The sequence below is a fragment of the Paralichthys olivaceus genome, chromosome 10 (genome assembly GCF_024713975.1).
Source record: "Paralichthys olivaceus isolate ysfri-2021 chromosome 10, ASM2471397v2, whole genome shotgun sequence".
Taxonomy (NCBI): domain Eukaryota; kingdom Metazoa; phylum Chordata; class Actinopteri; order Pleuronectiformes; family Paralichthyidae; genus Paralichthys; species Paralichthys olivaceus.
In genome coordinates this window covers 5,102,762-5,126,179 of record NC_091102.1, presented here as the reverse complement: position 1 = coordinate 5,126,179, position 23,418 = coordinate 5,102,762, and the positions used below count along the sequence as shown (strand labels likewise).

The window sequence follows — 23,418 nt, the reverse complement described above, 5'->3', positions numbered from 1 at the left end:
GGTTTATCAGAACCACCTGCCTGTGGGGGTCAACTATCTGAAACATTTCCCTCCTGAGGAAGAAGAAAAATCATTTAGACGGTTTCCTGTTGACCTGTGTGCCATCGCTGAGGCCTTTTTTTCTGAGAGTGTGGGAATAATTGTGTGTTTTACTCCCACTTTTCATGTTTGTGTCTTTCTTCTATGTTTGAATCTATTTCAGGTTCACAGTTTTGCTTTGCTGTTGTTTAAGGATCTTTATGGATTAAGATTCAGGGAGGTCAGAGGATACAGGCTGAGGTCAGTTTGAGGGATGAAAGCACCAAACACACCAGTGGCTCATGAGTGAGTCTGTGTCCAAAACATCTTGTTTGAAATATAATACATTAATTAATTAATTAATTAGCATGTTATCAATATTTTTCCAATCTGTATCCCGTCAATGGAAGCTTTCAATACTGCAGCTTTTTTTTTTTTCCAAGGTTTTGATTATTCAAAACGTGTTTATTCGTGTCTCAAGTCATAGTATTAATTTCACCTACATAGGTTAATGTCATTTTTATTTTGTTATATAATATTGTATTTTTAAGCTAAATATATATTTTAGATGAAAAATTTAAAAAAACTGACCCCTGCAACATTTTATGGAGTAAATGTTATATTGATTGGCAGAATAATGTTTATATTATTATTATTATTAATTATAGTTATTCCACATACTAGGTTATGCCCAAAACATTATTTGGGATTTCACCATCACCTAAACTGTGTGATGATTTTATAAAAATATGTTTCAGGTGTTATTTTGTCCACAATCAGCAGAAAGAAGAAAGTGATCGTCACAGTCTTCCTGTTTTAAATGGTTCTGTGCAAAGATCACAACCAGATTATCTGTTATTTTGAGGTTCAGTGAAATAAATGTCTGTCAGAAAGTCACTGACCATCAAAGAACTAGTGTCTGTAAACTATTTTTATCAGAATAATAAAAGTCATGATTAGAAGTCATGATGTTATGAGCAGCTCATCATTGGACTGATTGTGTTTTGTACCAGATGAGCTAATTAACTGAGTAGAGATTCTTTTTCAGCACAAAACACTGGCCACATGACCAGCGTCTGTGTGTCTCTTTTTTTTAAGTTTGACATCTGAATCATGACTTTATCAGTCTGGAAATAGTTTCAAGATGTTCCTTGAAGGAAGGAAAAAAAGAAAAGCGCTGGTGTACGGCGGCTGAAGGTATGTGAAAGTCCTTTGTGAAAGAGCCGTGATTTAGTGCTTCAATAGGCTACACATGTCAGACGCACTGTAACACCTCCGAAAAGTGGGTCCACGTCTCCTGTCAGCAATAATTTATGGTGAAGATGAGTCGAGCCGAGGAATCTCAAGCATAAGAGAGGAATAAACACAAGAGGGCAATAGTTTACCAGGAATTTCTGATTGGAGCATATAAGCTCACACTGTCCTATCAAAACCAGATCCTCACATCCAAGGAATTAAAACAATATTTCTCCTCTTTGTTTTTTTTGCATATGGTCACTGAACCCCCCCTGGGCCAGTGCATTTCTCCAGAGAGCGATTCTGAGTCTGTAAAAACGTCTGAAATGTGTTTGGAGAGAAAGATCAATGGTTGAAGCGGGGTGGGGGATTATGGGATACCCTCCAGTCAGCGTGCTGTCACTCACACTGGGTCCGAAGCAGTGGACGAGGCACCGGATCCCTCTCATCTCTGTCAGAGCGTCTCGTTAAAATACCCGGCCCTGTATCGCACATTGTTGCAGTTTCTTGTTTTACGGCGAGCCGGCCGCTCTCTGCAATTAATCAGCCGATGGGATTGTTTGCATATTTAGTTTCTAATGAAAGACGATGAAAGGCAGCGAGTGGCTGTTACTCAAACCCAGCCATTCTTTTCCACTTAGGGAGCTGATGGACAGTTTACGGTATAAAAACAGACCTGATGTGCATTATGTCATCCGGCCGCTCTGTGGATCCATGTGCACGGCTCCTCTTTACAAATACGCCTCCTAATCTAACAGGCCCCGAAGTAAATTTGCGGTGAAGACAGGGGGAGGGGGGGGCAAGAGAGCGAGTGTATCAGACAAATAATGTGAATAATTATTGGAAATATTGTCCAGATAGATGGAGAGGAGCCAAATTATGAAATCATGCACTTCTCTCCGCTGCATCACCCTGCTCATTATTTGGAGTCATGCTTGGAAAAACAGGTGTTTCCAATAGCGAGTCGTTGTCTCCACGGTGCTGCAACCCCTTCATTTTCTCATGATGGTTCAGATATGATATTTCATGGCTCGAGCCGTACACATGATAGGAAGTGATTGGGGAGAGCCGCTCAGAAGACGTCCGTGTAATGGATGCTGATTGGCCCCCGGCTGAATCCCCTCCCGAGTCTGTGCCTGTGTAACAAGAGGGGAACCACAAAGCTGCAGGAACGACCCTAAATGCTGTTTTCTTTTCTGGGAGGTTCAAATCATTACAAGGGGGATTTGTCCGTCTCTTTAAACAGGTGCCATGTTTATGTGCGTGGAGGACAACAGCCGTGCCGCTGGCTTCGTTCTCTTAATAAACAGAACCAGCAGGGAGAAAATGTGTCTTTTTTTTATTTGGGTCCATTTCTCCCAGTTTGGTTTATGATCGACACATTGCATCAGCGTTTGAAGCCCGGGCCTGTGATGTGGAGCAGAGCAGATGTGTGAGTTTTATAAGCAGCAAACTCTCATGTGATTAATAATCATGTCAGTTGTTGGTATTGAAGCCTTGAGGCTGTGAGTCAGGGTACGTTAACTCCAACCATTAGAATCCCATACTGTTATTCTGAGGACGTAACGTTGTCTTCTATGAATTTTGAATTTCTGTGATATTACTTTATTAGTGATGGGTACCTGCTTTTATTCTGAGGAAGGCCCTTGTGCTCGAAACGTCTCTACGCCAATAAATTCTCTAGCTGAAGCTTCCAGTTGTGATATTTTGTCAATGTAGAACCAATGAAATGTTTTTTTCATCGGATGTGTTATATTCATATTTTTTTACTTGCTTTTCGTCCTCACAAAGAGACGAGTTCCCCACGACATGAGCAAATCCATAACCTACACCTAACTCTAACCATAGCCCAAAGACACAAGTACACACAAACACACACACACATGCAGCTGGTAATCAAAGCCATGTACATGAATTAAAACGTTTATTGAGCTTTTTATGTGCTTGGCACCTGTATTTACATTTTTTAAATGCCTCAAAAAAAAAAGAATTATTGAACTATTTCCCTTTTCTTCACACATTTCATCACCGATGGGGCTGTAAAATCGTTATATTGCTCAGCACTTAAATACACATCTCTACAACACACCAAAACAAAAACTCTGTTTTGCTATTGCTTCTTTTATAACTTTTCACACAACAACCTTTAAGCTTATGTTATTGATTGCATTTGCCATCTTATTTATATATAATATGCTTTAAAACGTAATCCACTCAAACCTAGTGAAACCATTCCAGTCTATGAGGAGAGCAGGTTGACGGTGTGTGGCGGAGTCCTCGTGTACACGCCGTGATGCTGGGAGTTTTCAGGATGAAGACGTAATCCCTCTGTCGACCTGACCTACACTTCTTTGACTTACTGCGTCCATGTGTTGTGTTCAGCCTGTTTGGCACATCGACCCGGTCGCCGCAGCGCACAGATACTTCCCCACGCACGCTCCTGCGTATATGTAGAGCAGTGAGTCACTCGGTAATCTTGTCCAGTTGTCCCTTTCATTCCAGCCCAAACTTCAGACCATGACGGACGGAGCGCTGACCCCTTGACATTTCTAAAACGATACGACTCAAGTGCTGCGTGAAGTAAAAAACTTCTGGATCACAGTGAAGACTCTTTGGTTACAGGATGTCGTGACCCGATGGCCTTTGAGTCCCCAAAATCAAGAGTGAGTCACTTGAAGAGGCTGTTGCTGCTATTGCACCGCTACATATTCACACTGATAATCCTCCTGAAGCAGAGCGTGTGGGCTCCTCTCTCTCCTTCTCACACCGCACGTGTTTCCTGTCAGAAACTGTAAGAGCATCAAGCTGCTCCCCCGATTCTTCACTTTATTAATACATAGATAATTTAATAATACTTTGACTCCCACTATATTGCTTTGTAAGTGGCGGGGAGTCTTTAAAAACAAAAACATGAGATGATATCCTTTTCTGAAAGGTTTGTTTTGTACCTCAGTACGTTAACATTTCATGTGAAAACACCTGTTTGACATTGACGCCAAACTGGGTTCATAGATGAGAGATAAGCTTCTCAGCTGAAAGACTTAAGAAACATGGCGGACTGTGAGGTTCGATGGCGGTTTCTACACCATGTGCATTGACATCTGAGAAGAGGAGCCATATTGACGACCGTCGCAGGAGCCGCCGCCCTGCTGGCCACCGGTGGTGTTGCCGATCATGTGCATCGTGTCCATGCCTCCGTTGGACAGGTACTGGCGCTCAGCGAAGGCCCCGGCAGGTGAGGAGGAGCAGAGCAAACCTCCCTGGGGCTTCTCCGGGCTGGTGGCCAGACGAGGAGAGGTGGGGAAGTTGTATCCGTACAGGTTGTAAGGGTTGTGCAGGGAGAAAGCGTTGTAGGAGCCCTGCTGCACGTGGTGGTGGCTCCCACTGAACATGTGGGCGGAGGAAGGGGAGGATCCGGATGAGGAGGATGAGGCGGCGCTCGAGCCGCCTCCGGCTTGCATCACATACTGAAGCTGCGAGGCTGGGAAGGAGCCGAGCTGACCGCCGTAGGCTTCCATCTTGCCTCCGGTGCCACTGCCGCCACTGCCACCGGTCAGGGATGGATGAGTGCTCCCTTGCATACCAGCAGCAATCAAGGAGGAAGTCCTCTGTGGAAGGAAGGATTCAGAGGGCTGAGCGGAGGCCACACCGCCCCCTGCAGCCTGGAGGCGTCCGTAGGAACTGTCGGCCAGGCCACCGTAGCCCTGCAGGGCCGCCATGTTACTGCGGGCACACGCTGGGTACTCAGACAGACCCAGGTTGCAGAGCTGACTTTCCCTGCAGCCCACATTGAAGGTGTTGGGAGCCAGGTGGAAGGTCGGAGGGGAGCAGGAGGGGGACAGGAGGTGGGCCGCACCAGAAGGGGAGGGGGTTCCTGTGCTGGAGGTGGTGGGTGAAGTGCCTGTGCTTCCACCTGGAAAACAGACAAACAGAATGAAATACAGTGACTTTGATTACAGACGCCAAGAAAGTTTTCATTCCTGACTGTTTGGTAGAAAAATGGCACGAAAGTAACTGAAATGATTTCCAAATCAGAGGGCGGATCCAGGAAACTAACTCATTAATGAGAATAATTCATGGATATTGGTGAAAAACATGAGTAAAACAAGGATGAGTATCTATGAGTGTGTAATGTTTGAAGTTTGAATCAGGATCAATTGAAAACTTCTGAAATAAAACATGAAGTCTGCAGCCCTGATTTTACAAGTTACACCATGATGTGGGGCGTTGTTCATAATCAGATTCAAGGTTTCATAGAATTTAATTAATAATTGAAAAGAAAAATCTAAAATCAAACATCTAACTTCATAAATAATGTTTACAGGGCATCTATCATTTCCTCATGTTGGCAAGAGTCTTCCATGTTAATGTTGAGGTCATAATTTAAGTGACCTCTTCCTTCAGTGTGGTGTTTCTCTGCCGTGTTCCAACACATGTTCACCCACTCTCTTTTTTTTCTACAAGAAAATTTGATATTATGGGAAAGTGACATGAATCCATGCCCGTCTACCTCTGACCTCCCTGTGGAGAGGAGCGAGAAACAAACAGGATTTCCCTGCGGGGAGGTGTTAGTATTACTCTCTCATTTCCTGACCTCCACATCCTCTCTACCATGTGGCCGTGCAGGAAGAATGTGTTCTACCGATTTTATAATATACGTTATATATAGTATATAATGAAATAATGAACCAAAGAAATATATTTTTTGTACATATACTTCATCCTCTTATGAAACCATCGCATCGACACCGCTCTTATCACCAAAAGGTCTTGATTCTCATTGTCTGCCCCTGAAATATCTTCTTTTTTTTTTGTGTGATTCTGAGGGGTTCGTTCTTACTAAACTCCGAGGGAGAGTATCTGAAGTTCAGTGATATATCTGAGAGCAGGTACAGAGACAAATAAAACAAGCAGAGAGCCACAATATCAATTCACATGTTGCCAATTTTATAAATAACCTGATGGACCCATGTGGACTTTCTCAAACTCCTACCTTTGGACTAATTTCAGACTCTTTGAACCTGTGCTGGGTACGAGATCGTGGACCATATCATAAAATATACTGCTGGTATGCAGAGAGAAATATGGATTCAGTTTTGACCATGTCTGGTCAACAGAGCCCCCCCACATCCCCAGTTGGCACAAAGCGGATCCACTAAGTCAAGCCTTTCATAGCGAATTGATAGCTGTGGGATATCAATTGCATATTTCACTATTAATGAGAATTTGGCCCTGGTTCATCTTGCTGTTGGAGAAATTCGGTTTGAAACCATGAGGAGGCATAACTAAATGATCCAGGACTCGCTTGGCTGGGGTTCTGATTTTGCACCATATGCCTTCGATAATATCGCCACAGCTCAGAGAGATGAGGGGGGAGGGGTTTACAGAGGGAAGAGAGGAAGGTAGATATATACGAGGGAAAAGACAGAGGAGGGAAGAGAGGAAGATATAGTTTGGTGATGTCATGTTTTCCTCTGGTTAGAAGGGTAAAGGTGCTTCAGTGGAATAGTTGATTACCAGGACCGTCAGGGCGAAGCAACGGACTCACACATGGTCACTAAACTACACGTACACCACGGTGTCCTTACAGGGTGACGCAGGGTTCACCGCCGACGCAAGGACCCTGATCACTCTGGAGGAGTTTAATGATAACAAACACATGTCCGCCTGCTCAGACAAAATACGCAGCGTCACGTCATGCTGACCTCCAGAGGAGACTGCGATAAGGTCGGTGAGGAAGCAGAGGTGCTTCAGGGCCTTGATAAGAGACATGACTAAGACCTGGTGCCGGCACTGGACGTCACACAAAGGGAGCTGTGTCACGGAGCAGCAGGGTTTGTTTAATGACTTTATTTCATTTTCGATGGAGGTGTGAACAGCTCAGCAGGCGCAGGCCGACCTGCAGGAGTAACAACGCAGAAGGCCAAGCTCACATGAAGGACAGTGATGGCTGTTGCAGAGAGTGGTGAGATAGACCAGGGTGGGACGGCACGAGCATCAAGGACGTGTAAATTACCACTGGGCACGACTCTGAGTGCTGAATGAAAAAAATTACTTTACTTTGTCGTCTAATCTTTTCACTTTTGTTGAAGATTGGATTAAATAATCTTTACAGTTAAACAATTACAATTATGACTCATATATTAAAAAGATGAATCGAGAATAATGGCAATGTGTCGACTCACCGGCAAAAAGATAATAAAACGGGGTGAAACTAGAACTATAGTCACATCACCACCAAGGCCCAACAGTCCATCTTATGAAACCACATTTAAATATCACAGATCTTTATTTGGATTTTCAACAAAATGCAAATAAAGATCAGAACATGTCTGATTTTTTTTCCACCACCAACAAATCCGGTAAACATTGAAAAATGTACCTAAAAATTATAAAATTCCTGGATCTGCCCCCTGACCTGGATCCAAAACAATACAGCATCCCGGCACCAGAAAGGAAACTGATAATATATTTGTCCTTTATTGTCCTGCTCTAAAACCTGTGTCTACAAAGACACTAGGGGAAGATGAAGAGGACTGGGGGGGGGGTAATATTTATCGCACCTTGTTGTTTCTGCATGTTGGTGAAGTCTTCAAATGTCAGGGTCCTCACAGGAGGTCTCCAGAAAGCATAAGTCTCCATGATGGCCTCCAGGCCGGTCCTGACAGAGAGAGAGAGAGAGAGAGGGAGGAGAGATTCAGAGCACAAAACAACCACAGCAGAAATAACAGAGGAAAAGAGAGAGACAATATTGGCCTGAGCATGTGTGTGTTGACCAGATGACATGAACGCAAGAGGAGAAGAGACAGAGAGAGTTTGATTGGGAGTGAGAGGGGAAGGTTTAATGTTATTGGCTTTAGAGTGGATGGTTATTGATTTTTGAAGATTTTCATTGCATGTTTTTAAGCCAGACGTGGCCGCGCTCCTACTTATATCTGAGCTGTTTAACATCTGAGCTCCTCTGGCGGACGGAGCTGCACGAAAACATGTTCCAAAATCTCAACATGACGCCAGAGACGTTGGTGTTCAGACTCTCAGCTGCCTCGAGTCCTCGAAGAGGCGAAGGAGACTCACGTCCGTTTTAATGTTTTTATTTAATTTAGGGATTTAATTTGATTTATTTTGTTAATTACATTTCTATTGTCGGTGGTGTATTTTTTCCACTTAACTCCCAAACAAACCATAAACATAAGAAAAGAGGGAAAACGTTTATTTTCCATCTTCCATGTCGTCCAGTCGATTGAGTCATGTGTGATCTAAAGTCGCTGTTTTGGGAGTCACCTCATTTTCCCCATTTTCTTCTTGTTAATCTTGTCGTGTTAAGACATGTATCAGTATCACTGAAGCCGGGGATCTAACCACCGACCTTTAGCGGACGACCCGCTCCATATCCTGAGCCACAGATTCTTCTGCCATAAAGTTGACGTATGTGAAATCTATAAAGTTTATGTCCATTAGTGTAATTAGATGTTTTAACACTAAGTCACACTTTATTTACAAATCACAATTTGCCTCATGGGGCTTTAAAGGTGCAACATAATATAATATCATTATTGTATTTAAAGGTTAATTTTAAATTTTGCATTTTTCTTTACTTTTCAACCAATGTGAGAAAAAACTTAACATAGTAATAATAATAAATAATAAGCTTTATTTAGGATAGATTGTGTCTAATATGGTTTGACTGAATGTAAGTTTTAATATTGATTATAAAGTAGACATAAAACATGGAACAAACGTATGGGGCTATGTACTCAAGGGGACTCACATCTGTTTACACTGTCACATTATGGGGACAAAAAGCAGGTCCCCAGAAACAGATCGTTAAATTTTAAGTTGAAAACATGTTGAAGGGTTAGGTTAAGGTTCAGGTTAGACCGGCAGTAGCAATGGTTAAGGTTAAAGTCCCCAGGAAACGAATGTAAGTCAATGTAATGTTGTCTGAAGTCGTCGTGTGAGTGTGAGAGTGTGTGTGTGTGTGTGTGTGTGTGTGTGTTAATACACAACTGGAAAAGGAGAGCGATGGACCTGAGTAATAGATAGAGTGAGAATAAATGTGTATAACAAGACTGGTTGAGAGAGCATCAGAATGAACAGAGGGAGGGAGAGAGAGAGAGAGAGAGAGAGAGAGAGAGAGAGCGAGGGGGCGGGAGAAACTGGAGTCCTGCTCGGAGGAAACTGGAGCCATTAAAAAGGAGCAGGCTTTTACAGTGCACATAAATCTAGGTGACGTTTCATCTTGAATCTGTACACGGTTCTCCTTCCTGCTTGATTTACTTCCCTGCGCGCCACTCGGCCCCGACCCAGGGAAACCAGCGGCCGTCGCCGCTCGCTCGCCGTGTTGTTTTAGGGCCACTGACTCCCAGCCCGTGGCAGCTCGTTAGTGCACCATGCTAATCGGGCAGGGCCTCGCAATCACTGCACTCATTCATAAAGACACACTGCAGCGGGACCAAAACCCAACAAATGAGCTGTATCCCTCTGCTAGGCCATAAAGGCCGGTCACCAGACACAAGCCGCTGCACCTCCGTAACACCTGGGGAGGGTTTTCTATTAAGAAGCTATTAGGTACGTCAGGAAAACAAGTTGGTGCTTAATGTGAGGATTAGCAGAGCAGATTTGCCGTTCGTTAATTTCAAATTTCCCCTCGAAGTGGAATTAGTCTGTAATTTTCCACATTTCTGCCAATAAACCAAAAAGAAGTAAGTGTGACTGTTAATCGGGCTCATATCCGACTCTAATGGAAGCAACAATAGCAGAAGATTTCAAAATGTTTCCAGCCTTCCACTTCTGTATATGAGCTGAACTGACTGCAGATCATTGGAGGGTTAATGGTTAATAAGTATCATCCATGTTCTTTCAAGGCCAAACTTTCAATATAACATTAAATAACATAAATATATTTTTTCTTTATTGTGCAGTGTTGTCAAAAGGCTCACATTTATCACACATTTAATACAGATCTATTTTTACAAATATGATTAGGTTTTATTGTGTGAGCATTCAGGAATGACCGGTAAAGCCACCCGCATTTTGAAACTGGCCAGACAGGACGGAGGATACATTTGATACAGGAACTGGAGGCGACTCGCCCCCTTTCCTCAGTTAAATGAAAAAGCAAATGTGCAATGTGCTGTGCACAGGAGCCAATCACAAATCAGATTATCCTTACAAAACTTTATTAATTGACTGCATCTAACACTGACATGCAACCATCACTGAGATGATGATAATCAGTCAGAGGATCCTGCTGCTTTTCTTCAATGTAGATTTTAACTGTTATAAATTTTATCCTTATCTTCTTTCTATTATTGCAAATGTATTTTATTGTAGTTTTCATCTACTATGAACAAAATTATATTTTGCATTATAAATAAAGATTAGTCATTGTATAGTAAATGCTCATCCTTGGAATTCCAGAAGTTTTTCCAAATTTAAATCATCGTCATTGACATTTTAAACCCATAAAAACATGTCTTAAAACCTTCCAGCTGTGGTGTTACATTTTATAAAAGTGAATTACAAAGTAAAGTATCTGCAGTTTTATATTTCATGTGCAGCAGACACTCCTATCCAATCAAACCCTACGTCACCAGAATTCTGCAAAAGAGGCAGAATGAAGACGGAGGGTCAGCAGCTCACTAACAACATCCACGAACCATCAAAGATCAAAAAGCAGCTTGAGAAGCGAAGCGTGTAATTCAAAATGACTCAGAGGGTTTTTAAGGTGACAGAATCTCACAGCGTCCACGCTCCACATTCAGATCTAAATAAATCCCAACAAGACCGAAGAGAAGGAATCACAAGCGATACGTGAGGGTAAATTCATTTTCTCTCTCTGCGGACAAATATCTCATTCTCCTTATCTTTTCATCTGTAGCCTTTTTCTGCAAAGAAATTCTAATGCCACTCCATAAATCAAACGGTCTATTGTTTGAAAAATGAAAAAAGATGTCTCAAATATCTGCGTGCCAATAATGCAGACCAGATGAGGGGGTTTGCTTTCATGTGCGGAGGGGTCTGGTGGCTCAGTGCACCCCCGCCTCTCTCTCCTCGTCAAACGTTACATATGATAATTCAGAAACCGAGAGAACGAGGGAGGATTTGAGCGAGAAGAGAGACCAGGAGAGAGGGAGCAAGGAATGGAGGAAGTGAGGAGGAAACTTGAGGAGAGAAAATACAAGGTTTTGTTTTTATAGATGAAAATCAAGCACATTTATTCATTATATTAGCTTATTAGCTCAAAATGTACATCTGTGGGTGGGATGTGGTTTTTTTGGGGGGGGGGGTGGTGGCTGTGGCTCAGGAGGTATAGGGACATTCGGTGGTTCGATCCCCGGCTTGTCCAGTCTGCATGCGCCCAAGTGTCCTTGGGCACGACTGAAAAAGTGCCAGATAAATACAATTTACCAGAATGGTCCAGTTTTGACTCTGCAGCGTCAGCAACTAATAGGAATGTTCACTCTGAGAGCAAGAACAGGGCTCATGCAACAGCTGGTGACGGACGACAGGATCACACCAGTCACAGAAATGTCTATATGTTGGGTCTGTCTATGAGTTGGGTTTGTGTGTGTGTGTGTGTGTGTGTGTGTGTGTGTGTGTGCGAGAGCTGCTCTGTCTCTGTGACGTTTAAGGCTGTGACAGGACGAGTGGAGCCCAGAGTCAACATTTCTTACAGAATCCTGCCGGAGTCTTAAAATGTGTGATGTTGAATGACTCACCGAGTGTGTGGGAATGTGGAATAAAAAGCCATTACCTCAGACGGAGCGTTAATGACCCCATAGGCATGGATTTGGTGATTTGCAGGTCAAAAGATGTCTAGACGTCTCGGTTAAAAAAAAACTAAATTACATTCAAACCATTGTTCCAGCAGCTTTTTACGACTACAGTATATTTCAGTCTGAAACACGTCCTAAGTATGTGTTGAAAAAAATGCAATGGTTTTATGTGCCTGTGTAGAAAAAAAAGGGGAATATAAAATATTCAGCCCACCTTTAAGAGAAGACGGATAATGGAGATGAATCAAGAAGTACAGATAATAGGATACGTAACAGGCCGGTGACAGCCAATTAAATTTAGGTTCAGATCTGGATCAAAATTAAATTAGAAATTGTCTCCTGGGACCTTATTTCATGTTTTCCTTCATTTCTCAGAGAAAAGTTAATGGATCTTGAAGAAATACATATTTAGAGGACTCAAATTCTTCAGGAACTTCTTATCATGTGAAAACTTGGCAAGAAACAGTTCCGATTGAAGGCGGATGTTTCAGATGGCTGCAGGTAGCAGAGGTGAGAAGCTACATGAAAAATGCTGGAGCTTGAACTGTGCATCGTTAAAACTGTACAGCACTTGTTCTTGGACACGTTAACATGCTGCGTACTTGAGCCGGGGATCAAACCACCGACCTTCTGAATAAGTGGGTGACCATCTCCACCTCTTGAGCCACAGCTGTCCCATGATTCAAAAAACTGTTAATAAAATCTCATATGCAGGACGAATGACCTTCAGTCCTTTAAATCTACTATATATCACCAGCTCCCGTCTAAAGATGACAGGGACGTTAGTCTGTGTGTTCATGCACTTTACTGGACTCTATAGGAATCTGTGTGTTTGTTTTCTGCTTTTACATTTGTTTGGTGCAACTCTGGTTCTAATTCCTTTACAACTTTACTTTCTTACTTTCTAAAACCAAATAATCAACAGCAGCTACACAGACAGTAAGCGGTGATGAGGTCTGTGACAGATCTGCTTTTATTCCTTCTCCAACTTATCTTTAATGAAAATAAAGATGTTGTTGGAATGAAGCGACATCAAGGGCGTTGAGCCGCCATCACGTCGAAACATAAAATGACCCTGAGAATTGTAATTAAAGTTGTACGGTCTGATAATAATGCAGCATGTCCATCACGTGTTGTGGTGGTAAAACATCAATCGACAGGTGAAATGAATGAACTACAACATCTGGATTCTGTATTTTCATGCAAAAAAAAAGTGTTATTTGCATTTTGAGCAACTATGTGCATGTTGAGACTTTATGAGCATTTCATCAGATGAATGAGACAATAACAGAAACAAAGAGAGAGAGAGAGAGCGATGCGTCCACCAATCGCTCTCCGTCTCTGTGCTGCAGATCTGACTCATTCTTCTTCTTGGCAGCGGACGAAGCATCTGTTTTTATATAGAACAGCATATGGTGCTAAGTGCTAACTTCAGAGGATCATTTCCATATTAAAAGTCACACAGAACAAAAATAAAAGATTTGACTTTTGCTGGCAGCGTGGAACAGACCGTGACAGGACGTGTTGTGTGACAGATGCTGTGATATTGTACCTGTTTCTGCCGGAGTCCCGAAATCCTTTGGCGAACGGGTTGCGATCGATCTTTAGTCTGGTGATCTGCAAACAGGAGGAACAGGACAAGGAGATCGTTCTGATTACTGTATTTTATTGTTTAATACTAGTATTATTGGTTCCATGATACAAATGGTTAGTTCCAGAAATTAAAGACAAAATAAAATAAGTTTTTAAGTTTAATAACCCCCCCCCCCCACTGTAGTTATAAGTAAAGTAAATATACATTTAATCAGCTCAGTTTATTTAACTTTTCAAGTTATTTCTGAATTTGATCATATTTAAAAAGAAAACTAACTAATGTTTTCTAAATTCAACCTCAATGACTAAAAACCAAAGTGCACATTTTGCAGGATTTATTTGATTTTCATTCATTTCTGCATTTGCAGGATGGTTAACAAGCAGGTGCACACCTGCTGGTTCTGGTAGGCGGTGACGGTGGTGAAGACGGTCTCGGGGAAGCTGAAGGTCTTCACTCCCTCGCCGCTCGGCACCGGCTTGTTTGGAGAGAGTTCGCTGCTGAAGTCCTTCCTGATGACGTGAACACGAGGCTGATACTTGTGCATGGAGTGGAGGATGATCTGAAAGTAAGACAGGAAAAAACATCAAGTTTAATAGAAAGGAGGACTTGAAAAAAAAAAATCAGTTGAGTGTTTTACCTGAAGTAAGTAGAGCCTGACCGATATAGATGTTTAGGGGATGATGCCAATCTTAGGGAGTTAAGAATTTCAGATGCCGACATATCAGCTGATATATTTAGATTTTCTTAAATGGCTGATGGTTGATTCGTAAGATGTTATATTTTTTTGTATATAACTATTAATCAAATAAATAAAATCAGTTCAGAAAATAAACAACTTATTAGAATGTAAAATGTATTTGTCATTTCTGCATTTATTATTCTATCAGCAGATACCTTTATGTTTGGGAAACACTGAGAAAACATGGGAAGTGCAGATTCTAAGTTATATAAAAAAAAGTGTTTGAGTTTGAGTTCAGGAGGTGAATTTGTTGAGTGAGGACCTTCACACCTTGAATAATGTGTCTCTACATGCATTTGCAATATGAGCTTGTGAACTTTGCAGTTCAAGGCAGAACACAGAACTCTAACTCTCTGCCTTTGATTTTCTCCGAGTGCAAACACACAGAACATGCACTTCCTTCATAACATCAATTAGCTCCACAGATTCCCTATCAGAGCGACTCGACACTGAGTTCACATTGAGATGACGCTCGCAGGAGGGCCGAGGATTATTTCACAGAGGAGCCGAGGCGTCAGACGGTGTCGGCCCCAGCCTCGCCTCGGGGCCTCAGGGCCTCGGTCTGCTCTTGATTAATCCGAGAGTGAGAAAACCTCCCCAGAGCCGAACAACCCCGAACTCCGCTCTCTGCTACAACAGAGGGGGTCATTCCAAACCAGGCCCGTTGGGGGGGAAACAGCTCAGAGTATCAGAAACACTATTTAACGTTCCAGACCTCGATTCACACACTCAGGCAAACACACGCGAGATCAAACGCACATGCACATTAGGAGTGGGGCTGCGGCGTCGTAACACACAGATGCGCGCTCTGATCTGCAGAAGTTTGTGTTCATTAGTGTTGCACTGAGTTCATTTCTTTAGTGTTTTGGCACATTCTGCTCAGATCGCATGTCAATCAAACCATGTGGGTGGAGCTGCGGTGTCTTTTTCCTCGAGTGCAAGTACGAGTTGTGCAAAATAGCGTCTCCCATTAGAAACAAGTGTCTCCTGGCTACATTTTCCTGCAGCTGTTCTCTCAATAAGCATTAAATGACTGCAAATCCAGCCAAACTGTTTATATGTATTTGTCTTTATGTTCTTTTGACCATGATGATTCAATCTGTAAGTGAAGATAAACAGCATTTTTAGAGGATACTGATTTTTAACGTCCGTTTGTGGTGCTCAAGCAAAAGCCCTGCTCTCATGAATCGAGCCCAGGCTGAATCTCAGTCATGTTTTAGCAATAAAGATTTCACATTTGATACACGCTGCCTCACGGCCCAGAGGAGTCATGCTTTTAGTCCCAGGCCAGCCCGAGGTGATGTAAAGTCAAATCGGATCGCACATCAACACGCTGAACTCACAACATACAACCCAGAGAGCGGCCAGAGGACCTCGGCCGACAGTTGTCCGCGTTCAAATGCAATTACGCTAAATAACTGATGTTTTCATTTTTCATGGTCGGTAATGACGTTGCTTTAATCCCTTTGAAAATCATGTGGACGTTCACACCGGAGATGTGCAGATGTCGTGCGTATCTCCGAAGAAAATCAGCTCACGTCAAATTTAGCTGATTTTCAGCTTTCAAACATACTTAGAAAACACTTTAATGTTCATAAACGATGAGGAATCAAAGAGAGTCATCACAGCCTGGGGTTAAACTCATCGTGTCCCCTGTGAAATTACTCATTACAAACTGGAACAATGCAGACTCTCTCTTGGACGCTCACCAGCAGTGACTGAACATGAGTGGGGCCACAATAACACTGCTGTCATGTGAAAAACCTCTGAAAACAAGTGCTCAAAGCAGCCTGTGTTGTATCGGCCATGTTTTGAGCGATCTGGAGCAACAGCAGTGACACATTACAATGCTATCAATCATTGACAACAAAGCAAAATGGAAGCAATGAAAAAAAAATGCCTCTATTGGCCAGTCCAGGCTGCTTTCAGGGTTTTATTAGATTTTCCCATAGAGCAGCGGAGAGAGACAGGAAATAAACGACAGGCCAGAGTGACAGCATGAGGCCGATGTGAACCCATGACGACGGAGATGAACCGAGCCAGTCGGGTTACGGGGCGTCCCGAGGACAAGAACGTGCTCTGGTAGCTTACAGTATGATCTCTCTATTTCTGCAGATGACACAGAACACAGAGCTGTGAACTTTGCTCGTGTTGTTATGATGAAATCCCTGAAAGTAAAACTCTGCTTTTATGAGAAAGAACACACGCTGCAATATTCTATACTTTATATCTCCTCATATGACCTGATGTGTTTTACACATCAAACTTTACTTCACTGAGAGCTGAAGTCAAAGTAGTTCAAGTTTACTGGAAGCAAATAATATATATTATATACACAGTCAGTGATGTAACAGTCCCGCCTTTCATTACAGTATTATTATACTCGAGTATATTACACAATGAACGCTTTTCTCTTCTACACTGCAAAGGGTTGTTTTACTTCACTCCATTTATTTGACCGATTGTCAAAAGAAGTTTAGGATGGATGGAGAGAAGGAGGGTGACATTTTTCTGTCTGCAGATCTGTTCATCACTAACTGGTGGAGGCTCAGTTTATCAGTCTGGAGGAGGATGTGCTGTCTGAGACGCATTAAATATTGTTTTTCACGCTTCTGTGTTGCACTGGGACGCCTGATGATTCACGACATGCAGCGCCGTGTCTGTTTCTGATGAGACGGACGATTCACGACAACTCGAGTCAAGAGGATGAGCGGGAAGTGGAGAGGATTCCCACACAGGAAGCTCGAAAATTAATTTCCTTTGGCCTCCGACACCCTCCCCTGGGGAAACACAGAACTTAAGCTGAGCAAAAAGAGAAGAGAGACGACCTCCAGCGCGTGAATCCTCGCCCACCAACGCCCATATGTTTTTTCATTTGTCACCACAGAGCTGTTGTGCAGAGCTGTGACAGCCGCACAGCTCACTACGAGAAACTGTCCGCCGCCATTTTGTCAAAGAGCTGGAAACGTCTCTCTTCTGGCGCCGTCGCTACACTTTTCTAATCACTCCATCACCGGGCATCAACAACGCAGAGGAACATTTCATCAGTTTATTAAAGTATAAGGTTTTTAAAACAGAGGGGGATTGTCTATGGATTCAATCTTTTAATTTCCACAAAAAGTCTTAAATGAAACTGAACTTCTTACCCTGAGTGGTTTTACACATTTCATGGCCTTAATTTCACTCAGGGTTTCGATCTTTTACTGATTCACTTCTCAGGTATTATAATGTTCATTTTCATTTGAGATTAAACGCCTGCACCTTCATATCTTGCACATTTTACATTTTAAATTCCTACCATCTGTTTTTACCTAGTTGCACCAAAACCAACACCAAACAAGCTGAGAGCAGCGCTTCATGTGGCTGTGTGTTCACGCAGCGATGCCTTGAACCATTCGTGTGATTTGATCGCGCCACTGTGACCCGTGACTCCAGAGGGTTAAATTTGAGCTGTGTATTCTCACTGGGGAACATGTTTTGTTTGAGTTTGATGATAAAATTGTGGATGTGTGAGATAAAATACACTTTGCTGTTCTCTTTAAGGATCCATTAAGTAATGCCTGGTCCCTACGGGACAGAGAAACATGAAGACAAGCTGACAGATCTTGGCTTTCTAAGCTTGTTGCTTCTTTACACATCTGTCAGACATTTCTTTTTTTTTTTTTTTGTCTTCTTTGCACTGACGTGATATCAGCTAACTCCTGGCTAAAATAACTTTAGATTGCAAATGTTGGATTTCTGTGAACGTCCACTCTTTAACTTTCTCAGAGCTTTGCAGCACTGCAGCTGCACAAATAGCTCTTATTGTGCTATTTGGTCTTTTTTATAATATTCTCTTAAGCATTTTTTCCATCTTTCATCGCAGCTTTGAATATAAGAGGCCAGTCAGAGTTAATAAGAAACATGTCCCTTTTCCATTCTAACTATACAGAGTTATAAAGTCAGACCCTCACTTGCTGATTATACATAAAGAAAAGCAGTAAATCAAACAAATTGTGAATCAACGTGTTGCATTACACTTAAATAATTTCACCTATGAAACCCACAAGTCCCAATAACAGACTGACTTTAACTCCCCACCTCTGATACTGACTGGATACAAGCTCGGCAGTAAATTAGACCAATTGTGGTCAGACTTAAAGTTTAGCTCAGTGCTCTGGCTGCTGGAGCAAACTGCAAATCATTTTCAGTCATTAGGTGCCTGTAATGAAACCGCTTCATTACAAAATGCTTGACAGAGCCATAAGGAAATGACCATTACATAGCCTATTAAAACAAGGGCATGGATTCATATCCCTCTAAGACACATCCAATACCTTTCCATGCTGATTTAGAAAGCTAATCATTCAGAATCAAATCTTCAAATAGAGCAGCATGTGTGTGTTGTAGAAAATCTACTCAGCTCATGTGAGTCATGAAACCAAAATGTCCACGATGTCCTCAGTTTTCCTTTGTAAGCAAATGCTTCGAAAAACACAACAAACGCGGATGTTTCTGCAGCACCCTGGGGTGACACGAGGTTTGAAGAACAAAACCACACTAATGAATCACAGCTCGAGCATTTCAGCCCGTAGTCAGCACTATTTTTTATTACGGACTTCCCTGATCCCTGTGTGCATTTTCCTTTGTTGCCTTAAGGTCATGTAGGAAATATCAACATCAAGAATGCATGAATCTGCGACACAGGAAGAGGCAATTGAAGAAATAAGAAGTAAAATAGTGCAAAATATTATGTTTTGCTCAACGTATAGCATAACTGAATACTTTTGTTAAGTTGAAGTCACTGTATCTATGGAGTAATGTGTATCTTCGAAATGTCCCTGTGTCATTGGAGGCATTAATATATTTACCATTAGTCTTATAAGACGCTCTAAATATTTTTTTATTGTCTTGAGTGATTTACAGATGTTTCCTGACAACATGTAAACCCAGCGAGCGACAGAGAAGCTGTTAAGATGAAGAGTTGTTTGCTTACGTGTCCCTGGTCGTCCAGTTCGTTGTTGGTGAGTTTGAGTTTGTCGAAGCTGACCACCTGCCTCATCCAGGTGTCTCCTGAGGCCAGAGAGTCTGGGTGGATGTAGACCCGCGGAGGCACCGGGGAGTCGGCGTTTCCTGCCACCATCCACTTCGAGCTGTGGTACACATACCTGCAAGACAAGACGAGGGAAGATCAGCAGGTGTCACAAACATCAAGTGACAGAAGATTTTATTTTGAGCTATTTGTCTAAAGAGGAGCAGAAACTTTGTGTTGCACACATGAAACTTGTCACAAAGATTGAGCATTAAGTGCAATTGGGCTTCAGACTGTGGCATAATTCATTTAGTAATTATTTTCAGACACAAAAAATGAAGATAAATATTATTTTGTTATTTCATTGAGTTATCAGTTTGTGTAAATTGTTGCAGATAAGATTGAAGTTTGAATGTTTCACTTTATGATAGCTGGGAATTTGCTTAACTTCATGTTAAAACCTGCCTGGTCGAGTCGTTGCAGATAAAGTTTGAGCTGCAAATGTCATATAAACACTGGATCTTCCTTCCTGAACATTTTCGCAGGAAGATTGGGCTCTATTGTATTTTCTGTGTTGGAGGAGAACTGAGCACAACACCACCCTGAAACTACAAGTTCCATTTTCCTCTGTTTTCATGTGTCATACATCACATTGTTGTTCTGCAGAAGTTACATCAATTCTCCAGAACTAATAATCCTTAATCCCTTCATTTGAATCTCTGAGGTTACTTCATGGCTGAATGCCTCAGCTTCTTTCACTGCGCTGGAAAAGAAACACTCTAAATGTGTTGCCACGGCGTCGACTTTTAAACCTCATCTGTTGTTTCTTCATTGTGCTTGAAATTTTCTAACAACGGCGACATAAAATATTTCATATGCACACACACACACACACACACACACACACACACACACACAGTCAGCTGTGCAGTTTCAATTTAGCTAAACCATAATATTTGATGATGTTGTGTGTGAGTTTGGGTACGATGGGGCGTCCCACCCATTAAACAGCAGGGAGAGAGAAGAAAGAGAAAAGGAAGTGAGAAAGAAAGAGAGAGGGAGAGAGAGAGAGAAAAACGACTTTTACTCTCCTTTGTAAAAGGTCCAGAAACCACCAGTCGCTGTAGTATGCACCATTTAAAAAACAAACGACAAAAGGAAAAGTAAGGCTGGGAGCGAATGAAAGAGAAAAGAAGAAAAGACAGAGAAGCACAGATAAAGAAAATCAGCAAGAAAGATGAAGAGAGAGAGAGACAGTGGAAGGACAGAGGGATAAAAGAGGGGAGGAATGGGAGGAGAGAGAGAAACAGAATGGGAGAGAGAGGTAGTGAGTGAGAGAGAGAGAGTGTGAAGCACAGCTGTTTGCCTTTAGTTCTGGCCGTGCGCTCAGTCCAAAGTGTTTTATCTGCAGCGTCTCTGCCAAAGTCATCACTCACTCCTGAAACATGGACAAAACTCTCATTTGGTCCTTTTGTTATTGCCACAAAGGGCTGCACCACCCCATTACACACACACACACACACACACACACACACACACACACACACACACACACACACACACACACACACACACACACACACACACACACACAAACTTAAGTACATTCCAACACACAAAAATACATACTCAGCCTCTTTCTGCCACAGCGAACACAAATACATGCACACATTTAAAAAGCATCGGGGGGGCGTTTCGCAGCATGTTGGCAAACACACCCGCTGGCGGCCATATTGGAGGTAAAGTCAGCTCTGGACGGATGTTTTCAACGTTACATTCAAGCACAAATCTACATTATTACAGACTCTTCGGATCAACAGGGAGGATTTAGTGCAGATGTTAATTTCTGGGAGCTCTAATTCTTCTGTCTGGTGCCTCTATGTGTCTGAATGTGTTTCACTTATCTAGAGAATCGTTCGTCTTATCAGCTGCACACTTGTCATGTTTCTTATGAGGGGCCCAATGAAGTGCAGCATTGAGTTTGGTGTGATTTGGACCCAGGGTAGTAGCGGCTGAGACTCAAGTGTCGATCACAACAACAGAAAGGACGACAGATTCTCCACCACTGTATAAAATGATTATAAAAGAAAAAGGTTTGTTTCTGTTCATTTTGTTTTGCATGAATGATTTTGCAGTACTTCCAACTGACCAAAATCCAAGGGTTAAAAACATAATTAATTAATTAATTAACTAATCGGCTCTCATGTCCACAATTTCCACTCATTAGCTCAGTTTTGATTTGACTCAGCATAGAGCCTGATTTGACACTTGGTTCAGTTTTTAACCTGAAAACTTTGTGTCTGCTTCGTGCTGATCAGATCGTGCCAAGTGGTTTTTAGAGCTTCCATAAAAAGCTGCCTACTTCGGCCGAAAATGAGACGTGAGATCCAACCAAAACATTTTAGATATGAGCCAGACAGCAAAACATCAGGCCCGAAAAACTCCTTTCACATTGACATATAGGCAACTTCTATCACTCAACTCTCAGACAATGACACATCATTCCTCAAACAAACATCTCGACACGTTTCAGTAATCTGAAGCACACACCTCCGCACACACCAAACGTACACAGTCACAAAGGGTGCCGGGCATTTCTGTAATTTCCTGTTTGGAGCCCTGTTTAGGGTTACGCTCGGCATAGCAGGGAAAGTGTTAAGAACGAGGAAACTTTAGCCCCAAACAGGACTGGAAATCTGATTAGTCCGCCCGCTTTCATCTTCCATAAATCTGCCATCTGGCACCGGCACGATCAATAAAGACTGGACTTTATGTGACACTCTTACTGGACGGACGGGGGAGGGATGAGGTGGGTGTGTGGTTGGGGGTGAGAGGGGTGGGGGGGGTCGTTTCCCTTCCCAGCCGACACCAAAACATACAGCTGACAAAACTGAACTGCAGCGCACGCCCCCGATTCTCCGTCTCTCTCTCTCTCTCACAAACGCACAATTATACCCATCAGCGGGATGAACACACATCGATGTTGACATGTGAAACCCCCCGTTAACACACAACAAACAGAAAACAGCTCATCAGTTTGTTTGTGTGTGTCTGTGTGTGCACAGACAGGCATGCACATAAAAACACACATTTACACACTTGCCAAACCCAGCCTGTATATTAGGTTACTGTACTGACAGAGAGAATATTGCTATTGAATTACCATTCAGGGTTGACTGGTGTGTGTGTGTGTGTGTGTGTGTGTGTGTGTGTGTGTGTGTAAGAGAAGACCATCGGCTTTGTGTGAACACGTGTCCACGACTGAATTCTCATACTTATTAAGACCAAATGTCCTCACAGAGACAGATAAACAATGTCATTTTGCCAGTTCTCACTCTGAGTCCGTCTCACACTCACGTTAGTGTTCGTTAGATAAACGTTAGAATGACGTTAGAATGACGTTATAGGATAAAGCTGTTTTAAGGTGTCGGGGTAGGATGGCGACAGAAATTCCTGTGGGTGTGTTTCTAATTTTAAACGGGCACCTTTGTGTGTGTGTGGGTGTGTGCTCTTATTTTTCTATACATTCGAAGACCAGATGTCCTCACAAAGATAGTTAAATGAGAAAAAGATGGAATTTCTTCCCTGTCCTCAAAAATATAACAAGGCCCCTGCGGCTAGTCCCTGTTAGGGTCATTAGTTCTGTATCCAGGTGTCTTCTATTTATATACTTATGAGGACCAGATTGGATTAAAATGAGAGATTAGAGTTGAGATTAGGTAACGTTGTTTAAAATCACAGTTAGGCTGTAGGGTTACGATTAGGTCGGGGAATATGTGTAATGACTGCGTGTTTTATCATGATGATGTGTCACTAGAACACATCATCAGTAATATCTTGCCAGTCGTCTCTTAAACTATGGGATTTGATTTTGATTAAAGATTAAAGTGGATCAACTGACTGACCCCAGAAATAGCAACGTAGATGCTTGTGGGTATTTTTGTGTGTTTTAAATTTGAATGTGTGTGTGTGTGTTCTTTTGTTTCTATACTTATGAGAACCAGGTGTCTGCACCAAAAATGCAGCAATATTTTGCAAATCT

At 42.3% G+C, this 23,418-nt stretch overlaps 1 protein-coding gene across 1 annotated transcript in view; it reads right to left on the bottom strand.

Annotated features, from left to right (window-relative positions):
- Positions 1-3,165: 3,165 nt before the first annotated feature.
- tbx15 (T-box transcription factor 15) overlaps positions 3,166-23,418 on the bottom strand; it is a 38,968-nt gene continuing 18,715 nt past the window's right edge. Inside the window, exons 7-11 of the mRNA XM_069532683.1 lie at positions 19,341-19,512; positions 14,018-14,185; positions 13,585-13,649; positions 7,818-7,915; positions 3,166-5,167 (exon numbers count right to left, since the gene is read on the bottom strand). Coding sequence (XP_069388784.1) covers positions 4,335-5,167; positions 7,818-7,915; positions 13,585-13,649; positions 14,018-14,185; positions 19,341-19,512 — 1,336 coding nt within the window. The 3' untranslated portion in view covers positions 3,166-4,334. The remainder of the gene's footprint in view (positions 5,168-7,817; positions 7,916-13,584; positions 13,650-14,017; positions 14,186-19,340; positions 19,513-23,418) is intronic.